The sequence below is a fragment of the Odocoileus virginianus genome, chromosome 33 (genome assembly GCF_023699985.2).
Source record: "Odocoileus virginianus isolate 20LAN1187 ecotype Illinois chromosome 33, Ovbor_1.2, whole genome shotgun sequence".
NCBI lineage: Eukaryota > Metazoa > Chordata > Mammalia > Artiodactyla > Cervidae > Odocoileus > Odocoileus virginianus.
In genome coordinates this window covers 516,407-529,055 of record NC_069706.1, presented here as the reverse complement: position 1 = coordinate 529,055, position 12,649 = coordinate 516,407, and the positions used below count along the sequence as shown (strand labels likewise).

The 12,649-nt window shown below is 60.5% G+C and overlaps 1 protein-coding gene and 1 non-coding gene across 5 annotated transcripts; one reads left to right on the top strand and one right to left on the bottom strand.

Annotated features, from left to right (window-relative positions):
- Nucleotides 1-513: 513 nt before the first annotated feature.
- MCRIP2 (MAPK regulated corepressor interacting protein 2) lies at nucleotides 514-12,158 on the bottom strand. 4 transcript variants are annotated; one of them, XM_020886398.2, is made up of 5 exons: nucleotides 11,949-12,158; nucleotides 5,299-5,413; nucleotides 1,461-1,588; nucleotides 1,128-1,229; nucleotides 514-902 (listed from the first exon to the last, which is right to left on the bottom strand). In XM_020886398.2, exons 1-5 carry the CDS (start codon nucleotides 12,028-12,030, stop codon nucleotides 832-834), a joined length of 498 nt encoding a protein of 165 aa, XP_020742057.1. In that variant the 5' UTR covers nucleotides 12,031-12,158; the 3' UTR covers nucleotides 514-831. The 4 variants fall into 4 exon arrangements, with proteins under 4 accessions (XP_020742057.1, XP_020742058.1, XP_070316504.1 ...); XM_020886399.2 differs by lacking the exon at nucleotides 11,949-12,158 and adding an exon at nucleotides 5,522-6,064; XM_070460403.1 differs by lacking the exons at nucleotides 5,299-5,413; nucleotides 11,949-12,158 and adding exons at nucleotides 2,468-2,603; nucleotides 4,710-5,236.
- A 77-nt stretch (nucleotides 12,159-12,235) lies between these two features.
- TRNAG-CCC (transfer RNA glycine (anticodon CCC)) lies at nucleotides 12,236-12,306 on the top strand. The gene has a single exon. It is a non-coding gene; the product is annotated as a tRNA-Gly (tRNA).
- The last annotated feature ends 343 nt before the right edge of the window (nucleotides 12,307-12,649 follow it).

Below are 12,649 nucleotides of genomic sequence, written 5' to 3'. Positions count from 1 at the left end.
GAGTGACACGCAGCCCAGAAATCCTGACCGCACTTGGCGGGGGCGGTCCTCCCCTCCCCTGCTGCTGCCCAGCCTTCTGGAGACACTTATGTCAGCGGCCGGCCCCACAGGACCCCGAAGGCTCCCCGCCAGACCTGGGGGTTCAGATACGACAGCAGGCGTCCTGAAACCTGACCCCAATTCTGGGTGGCTGGGACCCCATCTCAGGGTCAGTTAAGTAACATTTCTGGATCTTGAGAGCAGGTTTCGACACCCGACAATGATTACAGGGAGAGGAAGGGGGCATGGGTGTCAGTGGGGGGTCAGCTGGCATTTACAGACTTCTATGCCAAATGACCTGGCCCAAGACACAGGAAGGCAGCTGGGCAGGAGGCTAGGTGCCAGAGTTGGACAGAGCTTCAGCTGTGGGGAAAGGAGGCTGCAGAACAAGTCGTGCCGGGCCTAGGGCCCGGACACGAGCACCTCTCCCCCGCCCACTCCCCACAGCCCACCGAGTCAGGGCCTCTCCAAAAGGCAGTTTCTCAACTTTATTAGCCTGGAGCTCCTCTCTGCCAGCCCCACGGGCTGGTCCCCGGGCACAGTGAGCAGGACTGAGGTCAGACAGTTTCAACCCCTGGCCCCCGGCAGCCTGGAACAGCTGGGCCAAGGGATCAGCAGGGGCAAAAGTCCAAATGCTGGCACTTCAGGTGTGGCCGGCGCCTGGCCAGGCCCAGAGTGAAGCACGGCCTGCCTCAGCGGGTAGACAGGGCGCCGTGGTCCTCTCCTGGCAGAGGGTCCAGCGTGGGGCAGGGCCAGGCCCTGCACAAGACAGCCTTCCTTCCAAAGCTGCGACTAGGAGCAGTTGGTGATCCTGGCCAGGAACTGCTGTGCCCACCACTCGTCCAGGTCGATGGGCACGAAGTCTGTGGAGAAACAGAAGGCTGGGCAGTGACACACCTTCCCGGCGGACCAGCGTGCATCCCCCCTCCAGCTGGCCACAAGCCCCTCACCCAGATCCCAGCTGTAGCAGACACTGGGAAGAGTGGATCAGGTTCCATTCCTCGCCCCACCCCCTTGGGGCTAGAACCTGGCTGAGCCAGGTCAGGAGTGGAGGGGGGGTTGCTCCTTGCGGGTGGGGGAGGGCTCACTCTGCAGCCGGGGGTTGGGGGTCCTCTCCACATACTGCACAGGCCTTGGCCCGCTCTCACCGGCCGGGCCACCACCCAGCTGCTGCTCCACTTGCTGCCAGGCTGTGGGGAGAGGACAGTCAGACTGAGCCAGGCCCCTGGCACCTTCCCACACCAGTGGCTAGCCTGGACCCCTGCCCAGAGCTGGGAACGGGAACAGGCGGCCTGCTGGACGGTCACAGGATAGACGGGCCCAGAGCCCAGGTACGTCCCAGCCCTCCAGCAACTTCAAGTTCAGGTTACAGTGGGAAGGGGACCAGTGGCCTGGGCCATTCCCTCGGGCCTCAGCACTACCTTCTGACACAAATCGGACGTTCTCCTCGTGGGCCAGTGTGTAGGGCTCCTGGGTTCCCTCGAAGGATGGGGACGTGGCAGGCGGCCGGCGGCCATTCACCCGATTGAACACGAGCCTCGGCCCTGGACTGTGGGAAGGCGAGGAGACACTCAGCCACGTTCCCAGGCCAGGTGCTACCTGGCAGAGCTCCTGGAGCAGCCGCAGGCCACCCTGCCCCACAGGCCAGGCCCAGTCGGGGCACATCCCTGAACCACAGGGCAGCTGTGGGCTGCAGCCAGTGGCCGAGGCCTTTCTCCTGCAGACCTACACCCAACAGCTCAGCTCACACCTGCAGGCCCTGGCCCTGAGGCAGGTCTAAGGCTGCAGAGGGGCTCTATGTCCCCAGATCCCCGCAGAGCCCCATGCTCAAGGCACACAGACGGCCCCCCATGGGTCTCTCAGGAACCTCCACTGCCACTTGCCTCCCACCTCCCCACTGACGGGCCAGGCCTCCAGCAGCCCAGGTTCTGACGTGAGTGAACAGGTTTTGCGGCCATACCCCGCCCCCACCCCGCCCCCAGGCATAGTTCTTGGTCACTTTCTCCCCCACAGAAGCCTCTTCATCTCAAGATGCCCCAGGATGGAAGGAAGGACCCGAAGGAGAGCAGGTGGACTTGGCCCTTTGCAGCTGCCCCGGCCCCAGAGACAGCGCCTGGTCTGGCTAGACAGTGCCAAGTGCTGAGTGGGCCATCTTGAGTGGGGAGGGCGACTGTGGCCCTGGTCCACCCCTGCAGCTTCCAGGCAAGGACTGTGCTCTTGCCCACAGTGCAGGAATGCTGAGTACGGAGATGGCCCTGGGTGCTGGAACCTGGCCTGGTGGGCATTCAATGTCCAAGTGGCCACTGGGCCCACCCCGGCCAGCCGGGCCCAGGGCATGGATGGTCTGCCCTGGCCGGAGGCAGCTGGCCCAGCCCTGCACACATGAAGCCCCGGACAGGGCCGTGGAGGGAGCGGGGCCCACACCTACAGCAGGAGGTGGGAGCCGGGAGTCCTGGGCTGCACGTGCCACTCCGCCAGGCACTCGCGGTCCCGCCGGCCTGCTCGCCATCCTGGGCTCAGGTGCCCCACCGCCGCGCGGGGTTCCTCCTCAGCTGAGAGGGGCACTAAAATAAAGAGGAGCATCCTGAGGGGCACCAGTCCCACCAGCTCCAGGCTGGCAGGTCGGGTGGCCACAAAGAACGTGGAGGGGCAGGGCTGCTTCCAGGCTTGAGCGATACCAACCAGTGGGCGTGGATGTCTGTCCTCAAGTGGGACAGCCCCTTGCCTGCCTGCTAACCTTACCCCTGCAAGGCCACAAACACCAGGAAAGTTGGAGACTAAGCATCCAAGAAGGAAAAAAAGAATTGCAGTCAAAGGCTACAAACTGCCAAGTACTTAGAGGGTGGTTTCCCTGGTGGTTCAGTGGTAAAGAATCCACCTGCAATGCAGGAGACCCAGATTCAATTCCTGGAGGAGGATCCCCTGGAGAAGGAAATGGCAACCCACTCCAGTATCCTTGCCTGGAGAGCCCAGTCCATGGGGCCACAAGAGTCAGACACGACTTAGTGACTCAACTACCAGAGGGTGGCCTGGCTGGGGCTGAGAAGGGGCTCAGGCTGGCACCTGCCCGCCCCCTGCTGGCAGTTACGTAAGGCGGCTCCATGGGCCCTCTGGAAGAAAGGGCACTGCTCCCTTTGGTGTGCCTATGGTCGAGTCTGGTGCCACCCCCACCTCCACCCTCGTGCCAGCGCCCAGGGTCACGGTCCACTGGCAGGCCCCGCCCACGGCAGCAGCGGCTCTGGACTCCCTGCTCAGGGCCTGCCAACTAGGGCCTCCTCTTCATCCCCTTCACCATCCTCCAACGTAGACCACACACCTATTTTCAGCCCAGACTCAAGAGAGAAGTGACTTGTCCAGGGTCACACATGGTGAGTGGACGGCAGCATCAGAACTGTATGCGTGTCTGAGCCCGAAGCCCATGAGGCAGTGCAGCTCCCAAGTCGCCTCCCCCATCAGCCTGCACCCCCTGCACCATCAGCTGGTCACAGGGTTCCATGTGCTCTTCTCCCCGAAAGCAAGTCTTACTCTCTCTGGCTCAGAGGGAGAGAGCTCATCAAGAGGCCCAGACTCACACAGCCTGTTCACCACCATGGGCAGCGCCTAGACCCAAGCCCAGTCAGGGGCAGACGCCTGGGGCACCCGTGGTGCTCCAGGCACAGAGCACCCCCAGTGGCTCAGACGCCTCCTTCCCCGGCAAGCCAGGCTGAGGAGGGGTGGACCGGAAGTCTGGGTGGAGTGATTTTGATGGGCTCCCCCCCCAGAAGTTTCAGGAGCAAGGCTGGGGGTTCCTGTGTGGGAGACCTGTAGGTGCTCTGGCCTCCCAGTGGGGGCTCGCCCCTGAGGCTGGGAGGGGATTGGCTCAGGGAAGGAGTGACTTCAGAGGGAAGGGGGTACGGCACGACCAGCACAATCTGCCTTCCTGCTGACCCCCTGCCAGACGGGACTGCGGAGGCGGGGGCCGAGCACCAGCACCCCCGACCGGGACCTGGCTGGCTGCAGCCCCTTGTCTCTTCCATCTCTCCCAGGACCCGGACCCTGCACACACCGCATGCTTCCTCCCCCACTCCCCGGCAAAGGTGCATGGAGAAAGCACAAGCTTCTCCAGGTAAGACAGTGGGGGCTTCCTGCCTGGGTGACTGGGCCTGGGGCCAACACACCTGTGCCTCGTTTCCCTCCCTGGGGGGCAGGGCGGCTGAGGACCAGACTGATGTCACAAGGCAGGGTCACAGCACAGTGGGCCCGGGACACGCCCCCCACAGCCGCAGGCACCCCTCTCCCCAGGAGGCGCTTGTGGTCCTCACAGGACCAGCCTCAGAGTGTCAGCGTGCTCCCAGCAGTAGGCCACCAGGAAAGGGCCTCAGCCTACACGGGTCTCACGGGCTGCCCCTACCTGTGGCATCTCAGGCCCGTACTGAGGGGGAGGGCAGGTTGAGGGCGCGCAGCAACACAGCCCCCAGCTCTTACCAACCCGGAGGTCGTCTATCCTCAACTAGAGAAGAAATCCCAAGGCTTGTCAGTGCTGCCCCCACCCACCCACAGCCCACAGGAGCCTCAGGCCTGTGTGGCCTGGACCAAGCCCTGGGCCCTGAGCCTGCAGAGAATAAGTAAGACCAGAGACAGGACCCGAGCCAAAAAGTTACAGGTTCAGTCCCGGAGGTGGAGGCTCTGACCTCCTGGGCACAGTGACTTGGAGGCCACAGTGGTTGAACTGAGGCTCCCAGCAAAACTGCTGGTCAGGAAAGGCAGAAAAGCGCCGGCGGGGGCTCGGGGAGAAGGCGGAGGAGAGCAGCGGCCTGGCAGGGCCCAAGGGAACCACGTGCACCTCTCCCCCGCTGCTCGGCCAGCTCGGGGCTGGCAGCCTCCGGCGGCGGCCGCTCCCGCCCTCCGGGGCGAGTCCGCGGCAGCTTCTTTCAAAGCTTGGCCTTCGCCGCCCAAGGTCGGCCCGAGCACCTGACTCAGCCGCCTGGAGCCCCTAAAATCCAGAAGCCGGTCGGCTTCCTCCCGACGCTGGGTGCATGGGGCCCCAGGGCTCGGAGGTGTATCACGCACCCCCAGCCCAATCCCCTCCGACCCAGCCAGGTGCCAGGTGAGGCGGAAGCGCGGAGTCGCGGTTGCGAACCGCAGGCGGGCCGGGTCCGCGGGCTCCGCCCCCTCCGCGCCCGCCGGGAGCATGTGGCCCTGGCTCCGCTAACCTTTCCCCAAGGTCACCCTCGCGGCCCCGAGGCGGCCGGCGGGGGAGGGGAGGGCCGCGCGTCTCACCTCGACAGGGGCCAGGGGCCCGGCGGCTGTGCCCGTGGGTGCTGCGGGATCGGCGCGGAATGCCGGCATTTCAGGAGCTCGCCGAGCCTGCTCTCCACCTGCTGCTGCGTCGGACCTGCGGGCACCGGGAGCGCGCGTCAGCAGCCGGCGCCGCGCCGGGGGCGGGCAGCATGTGCGGACCCCCGTCCGCCCCCTCCCTGCCTTGCCCGCCCCTGCCGCGCACCTGTGCGCCGCTGCGCGACCAGCTTGCTGGGTCCCTTGGTGATGGTGTACATGGTGCGGAGGGGCCGCAGCGCGCCCGCGCCTTCCGCGCCCTCCCCGCCCGCCGGCCCGCGGCCAGATCTCGCGCCCTCCGCCCGGCTGGCACTCGGCTGGCGCCGCGGGTGCGGCCCCTTTAACAGGCGGCCGGCGCCGCGGGGAGGGGGCGGGCCCGCCGCACACCCCCGGACCTTAAAGGGCCCGCGCCGAGGCTCGCGGCAGGGGTGGTGCTCAAGCCTTGGGGAAACCGGCGGGACCTCCGGAGAGGTCTGAGGGCGGAGTTTAAGCAAGTTTCGCAGGGCCCGGGCCGCCGTCCGCCACTGGAGGAGGCGCGGGGGGGCGCGGCACGGGCACCCAGACGTGGCGAGGCTCTGGCTCAGGCCCTCGTGGGGTCGGCGGTGGTGTCCCAGGAGCCGAGGCGTTGACAGGCGCTGGGAAAGATCTGTGTGTACCCTGGAAGCAAGAGTGTCCCCACGCACCGCACGTCGGAGACCCTCCGCCAAGGTGCCTGGGCCGGCTTGGGCCACTGCTGTTCACTCACACGCGACTGAGGGGGGTCAAAGATGAGAACAACGGGTCGGCTCCCGGGTTTGGGCAGAGACATGGCACCCTGGGGATCTCCATTTCACCCCACGGGACAGGAGCAGGGTACCGTCTGCCACGTGTGCTCCTGCAGACCCCAGGGAGGCGGGAGGGAGGCTCTCAGGGAGGAGCACCCTGGGTGCTGGGGGGTGCAGAAGGCAAGTGAAGGAGCCCAGCTTGCCTGTCATCCCGCGCGGGAGAAAGAGCACTTACTCCTCCACCCCCCAGGCACTGGGGTCTGAACGCGAGACATACTTCAGTGCCTCAGGAGGAACCAGAGGAGAGGGGAGAGCATGCCCAGGGCATGAGCACAGCCCCCTCGCTCAGCCACGCTGGGCCCCCTTTCCATCCCTGGGGCCCATCTCCCGCCCCTCCCCCCAGCTGTGTCAAGGCCAGCATGGTCCTGCGTCATCTGTGCTGGCGGCCCTGGCCTGTTCGGTGGCCTCGAACACAATGCCAACCCACGCTGGGGAGACTTTGAAGGGTGAGGGGCCTAGGGGTGGGGAGGGTCTCTTCCAGAAGGCAAATGCCCTGGGCAGGAGGAGACAGGCCCTGGGCTGACACGGAGCTGAGCGCTCCTCCTCTCATGGACACCCCCTCAGGCCAGCGTGGAGAGGACCCTATTGATGGGCAGGCAGGCTTGGCCTTGATGGTGGGCAAGGCTGCTATACCCTAATGTCCCAGCCCTGCCCCTGGCCCTTGTCTGAGGTCAAAGGTTGGGTCCAGAGCCCTTAGAAAGACTCCACGGGAAAGCCACAGAAGAGGAATGGTCCTGCCAAGTGAGAGGGGAGGGGGTGCAGGACAGGCTGGGGGCAGGGGGGTGAAGGAACCCAGAGGGCCCCCAAAGACACTGAGCTGGGGGAGCAGGCAGCCAGGGGGAAAGAAGGCCAGGTTGCAGGGGGCAGGCAGCACAGCCCTGACACCTGTGTGCAGGAGGGCAGGGCCTATCTCCCAACCCCCACAGCCACCCAGGGGCCTTCCCAGACTCCCTGCTGCCAGAACTCAGCCTGAGCACCTGACCCACCCTGACTTGGGGACAGAGCCAGGAGGCACGGGGAGGGCCCAGCCTGAGCCGGGAGAGGTCGGGGTCTAGTCTGTCTGCGACCAAGAGCTCAGGTCGGTTCTCCAGTTGGGGTAGGAAGCCTGGCCAGTCTGACCTTGCCTGGACTACACTGTCCATGACAGTGAGCAACCTGCTAAGCCCCCAGAGACAGCGTCTTGCAGCCGGCAAACATTCCCTACTGTCAGAGAGGCTGGGAACCCAGCCCAGAGTCAGTCACAGGCAGCTGAATAGGAAGCAGGAGCCTCACCCAGCAGCCAGCCACAAGCCCAGAAACGCCTGGAGCCACACAGAGAACATGGGCGTCGTAACAAGGAGGGACCTTTACCTTACTGACTACAGTTAACCCTAATGAAGACATTAGGGCTTTTCTGTTCTTTGCTGTAGTTTAGTCACTCAGTTGTGTGATTCTTTGCAACCCCATGGACTGTAGCCCACCAGGCTCCTCTGTCTCTGGGATTCTCCAGGCAAGAATACTAGAGTGGGATGCCATGCCCTCCTCCAGGGGTTCTTCCCAACCCAGAGATAAAACCCGCGTCTCCTGCATTGGCAGGCAGATTCTCTACTGCTGAGCTACTGGGGAAGCCCTTCTCTTCTGCGTGTGTTAGTTGCTCAGTCGTGTCCAACTCTTTGTGACCCCATGGACTATAGCCTGCCAGGCCCCTCTGTCCATGAAATTCTCCAGGCAAGCATATTGCAGTGGGTTGCCAGTTCCTGCTCTAGACTTTCTCTTCTAAAAGGCTCTAAATATGATACTGAAATTTCGTATTAGAGGAGAAAGTTTAAGTTTTCAGCCATCCTCAGTCACTTTGCAGATCTGAAGTTCATGCCCTCACCAACCCAGACTGGAGGATGGGCTTCTGCCAACAAAGCGTGGTCAGTGGCCCCAGGAAAAGCTCTGGCAGGTGCTCCCTTACCTGCCACCAAGTGTCCAGGGATTGCCCATCCCTTTTTGTTTGTTTGGCTGCAGCTTGTAGGATCTTAGTTTCTTGATCGGAGATTGAGCCCCGGTTCTGGGAGTGAGAGCACGGAGTCCTAGCCACTGGACTGCCAGGGAATTCCTAGGGCTTGCCCATTCCCACACCCAAGTACAGTGAGTTGAACAGTGGCCCCTCAAAGAAACACCACCTGGAACCTCAGAAAATGACCTTCTTTAAAATAATGGTCTTTGCAGATATAGTTAAAGCAAGGGATTTGAGATAAGGTCATCCCAGATTAGAGAGGGCCCTAAAATCCAGTGAAGCCTGTCCTTGGGAAAGGAGAGAGTCGTATCCTCCCATTGTGTGAAAATTGTATAAGTCCTAATTATGTCAAATTGGTTCATAGTGCTTTTCAGGTCTACTCTATCCTTCTACGTGTCTATTCATCCTATTAATTTTTTAAATTCTACTAATTTCTAAGAGTTTGATATTGAAACTCCAACTAAAAATCTTACTTTATCTACTTAAGAAAATAATTGTCATGTATAGTGGAACTTTATATTTTCCAAGTATCCTGTAAATGTGTTATCATACTTTTATAACTTAAAAAAGAAAAAAAAATTTAAGTAAAGATAAAAAGGAGAGGGGTATTAGGACACAGAGAGACCCAGAGGAGAGATGGCAGAGAGGCGGCCACAAGCCCGGGAGTGCCTGGAGCCACAGAGGAGCAGGAAGCTGTGCTGACGAAAGAGCTTCCGGTAGGGCCGATGGGGAGCCGACATCTTTATTCTGGACTTCTGGCCTGCAGAACTGTGAGAAAGGAAACTGTTGTTTGGAGCCACCACACTTTGGAGTAATTTGTCACTGTAGCTCTGGAAAATCAATATACTGAGAGAATCAGTAGTGGGTGAGCACCCGGGGTACACACTGCAGGGCTCGGGAGGGAGCTCAGCAGGTGGTGGGCACCTGGGCCTGGACCCCAGGAAGGACGGTGGACGCCGCTGTTGGCTCTGGACATCATGAGGCAGCAGGAGTAGCCGAGAGGGCCCTTTTGGCTCCAACGGTAACCCTCAGGACACAACCTCAGGAGGGAGCACTGAGTGCAGGCCCAGGCATGGGACGCTTCCAGGGGTCTGATGTTCAGCATCTCTTGGGGGGCTTCAGAGTCTGACATACATCGGGGACTTTATGGAAAGTGTGTGCCCACACACGTTCACACAGCTCCCAGGTGCTCCCATGCAAGCATTCACACACGCATGCGTGCTCATACTGCAGTGAAGCCCATTGCTCTGCTCTGTCCACTGCTTCTGCCTCTGCCCCAGGCTCTGAGCCTGATGAGTTTGAAGGGAGGGCAGGTGTCAGTTCACACAGAATCCAGCCCAGAGGGATGAAAGGCAGGCAGAGAGCAACTTGAGGTCAAGGACTGTTAAATGGAAGACGTTGCTGGGCATGTGGGCAGCACATACAACATGAAGGCTCCCTCCCTCCTACAGGACACACCTCTGACAAAGAGTTTGGGCTTTTCTTACTAAGCAATCCTCTAGTTCTCTTTGGACCCCAACTGGGTATCCTACAATCTAAGTGGATTCTAACTCCAGCCACCCAGTGTTCACACAGATCCATAGGCTCAGGGCTCAGTCCCACAACACAGCAGGTAAGAATACTGGAGTGGGTTGCCATCCCCTTTTCCAGGGGATCTTCCTGACCCAGGGATCAAACCAGTGTCTCCTGCAGCTCCTGCATTACAGGTGGATTTGTGACTAACCAGCTGTAAATTGGGGTCCTGTAACTTGCCAGAATGACTCACAGAACTCAGGGGAGCATTTTGCTTACCTTATTGGTTTACCACAAAGGACACAACTTGGGAACAAATGCAGGAGATGCCCAGGGAAGGTGTGGGAAGTGGTGCGGAGCCCCACACTCTCCCCAGGAGCCACCCTCCCAGCCCTCCACGTTCACTGACTGGAAGCTCCCTGACTCCCTCCGTTTGGGGCTTGAGTGGAGGTCCATCACATGGGCAGGACTAGTTAATCCTGAACCATTGGAGATTAGCTGCATCTCCAGCCCCCATCCCAGGAGGTCAGAGGTCAGGAGCAGGACTGAAGTTTCCCCTGGAAACCGCCTGCCCCCCACTCCTCCTGACTTGTCACCTGTCCGGTGTGAACCCAGGTGAGATTGAAAGGGGCTTGTTATGCATAACAGATGCTCCTCTCACCCTTTCCTTCAGGAAATCCCAGAGTTTTAAGAGTTCTATTCCGAAATCAGGATGAAGACCAAATATCCATTTCTTTCTTTTTTTTTTTTTAAGTTTCTTTGACTGCTCTGTGTCTGGGTGTTTGTTGCCACACAGGGGATCTTTGATTTTCATTGAAGCATGCACGCTTTTTAGTTGTGGCATGTGAGATCTAGTTCATTGACCAGGGATGATGGCTCAGTGGTAAAGAATCTGCCTCCTGAGTGCAGAATACGGGGTTCAGTCCCTGGGTTAGGAAGATCCCCTGGAGGAGAGCATGGCAACCCACTCCAGTATTCTTGCCTGGAGAATCCCATGAACAGAGAAGCCTGGCCAGGCTACAGTCCATGGGGTCACAAAAAGTTGACTGAGTGACTAACACTTTCTTTCCCATTAGGAGTGAGGAGTCTTAGCCACTGGACTACCAAAGAAGGCCTTCTATTTTTTATTGTATTTTAACATCACAGGGTAGCCCAGGAATGCCAGGAAGCTTTGCACCTCTTGAACGGGCAAGGAAGCTGAGGGGCCTGGGTGGAGAGGCCCCAGCTGGTCACTGACCATCACAGGTAGGGGGCAGAGATTCACATTGAGGGACACCTCTTATCCACCTGGAGACGCAGAAAATACCCAAAAAACCAGGCGTGCGTATGTTGCTCAGTTGTGTTGCCTCCCGCACTGTCCGTGGAATTTTCCAGGTAAGAATCCTGGAGTTGGTTGCCATTTCCTACTCCAGGGGATCTATCCCGACTCAGGGATTGAACCCATGTGTCTTGCATCTCCTGCATTGACAATGCTGATTCTTTACCACTGGCACCACCTGGGAAGCCCCAGCAAACCAGAACTTGAGGCAGAAGTGAGTCAGGTAATGAAAGCTTATGAATGAGAAAGTCGGCTAAGAAAAGTGTGGTACCGCTGAATGCTAAGGGGCTGTCTGGAGGGCGGCCCACTGAGTGAAAGCTTTTCCAGGGGCCTTGTGTTCACACTGGCCAACCCTACACCACCTCTTGGCCCTAACAGGCAAGGCTGTCCTCCCCTTCTGACCGCATTCATACTGTAGTCTCTGGTCCCACTCTGCATGCCCCGGAGAGAGCAACCCCATACTAAAGCCCGGTCAGCGCCATTCGCAGAGCTTCTTGTCAGAGCGACCCTGGCTGTGTGTGGGGGGCGGGGGTGGGGCAGGGAGCGTCTCGCGCAAGAAAAATCGCCCAGCAAAGGAGATCAGCTAGACCTGAGAGTTGAGCGCTGCCTCACGCCTGCTAAGAGGGCCCTTTCCGAGACACGGGCCCCAGACAACCAGGGAAGAGCGGTCGAACACACAAACCGGCCCCCGACGAGACTCAGAGGTCACCGACCCCTCAACACCCGTGAACCCCGGGTTTGCACTGCTTATCGCAAGCCCACAGAGACCCCTGAGCAGTACGGGCTCGCTTCCGCAGGCGGCCCGCCCCTCCTGGGGCCGTGCCCCGCCTACCGCAGGGAGCTCCGCCCCGTGCCCCCACCCACCGCAGGGAGCTCCGCCCCGCTGCCCCCGCCCACCCGCGGCCCCGCTCAGACAGGAACCCAGTCTAACCGCGAAGGCCCTCTCATGGCCCCTTACCCACAATTTCCGGAATGCCGCGGTTGCTATGGTTTCCACGGCGCCAATTCGAATCCAGTCGGCCAGAAACCGCGTCCCTCATCGCCGCTCCTTCCCCTGGAGTGCTGGGTGCCTGAGAGACTCGGTGGGACCCCCTCTTTCACGCCCCCCCGCCCCTCAAGTCCAGTGCTCTCAGCCCTGCTGCTCAAGCCGCAGCGACGCCTGCGCTCTGACGACTTTGTCCGGGCCAGGGCGGCGGCGCTTGCGTCACAATCTCCTAAGTCTCGCGGACACCCTAACTGTCAGCCGCGCCGCTGGTGTAGTGGTATCATGCAAGATTCCCATTCTTGCGACCCGGGTTCGATTCCCGGGCGGCGCAGGTTACGACTTACTTTTTTTTCCCTCTCAGCCCCCAAAACCCCCGAGAGATTTAATTAAAAGAAAAGAAAGCCAGACAAAGGGAAGGAATCTATTCCAGTGAGACACGAATGAGACAATTTCGGAGTAACAAGCACTATGAAAAAGTGCTAGGACAGCCACGAGCACCGGGTGCTGAGCCAATGGACGCCTGTAAACTTAACGACCCAATCTTGCCCCCGGTCCCTGTCCCGACGCCGCGGCTCGCGGTGGGCCTCCCGGGACTGCGGTGCCTTTAAGTCGTGGCGCGTGTCCTCCTGGGAATTGTAGTCCGTGGAGAGGGAAGGCCAATTGCAATGCGGCCA

Excerpts from the sequence above, each read along its gene's own strand:
- MCRIP2 (XM_070460403.1), bottom strand. The coding sequence starts at position 5,211 with ATGCTCCCGGCGGGCGCGGAGGGGGCGGAGCCCGCGGACCCGGCCCGC. Across the intron at positions 2,604-4,709 it reads CAAGTCACTGTGCCCAGGAG|TGCCCCTCTCAGCTGAGGAG; the intron begins GTCAGAGCCTCC and ends TCTTTATTTTAG. Across the intron at positions 903-1,127 it reads CCCCAACCCCCGGCTGCAGA|ACTTCGTGCCCATCGACCTG; the intron begins GTGAGCCCTCCC and ends GTTTCTCCACAG.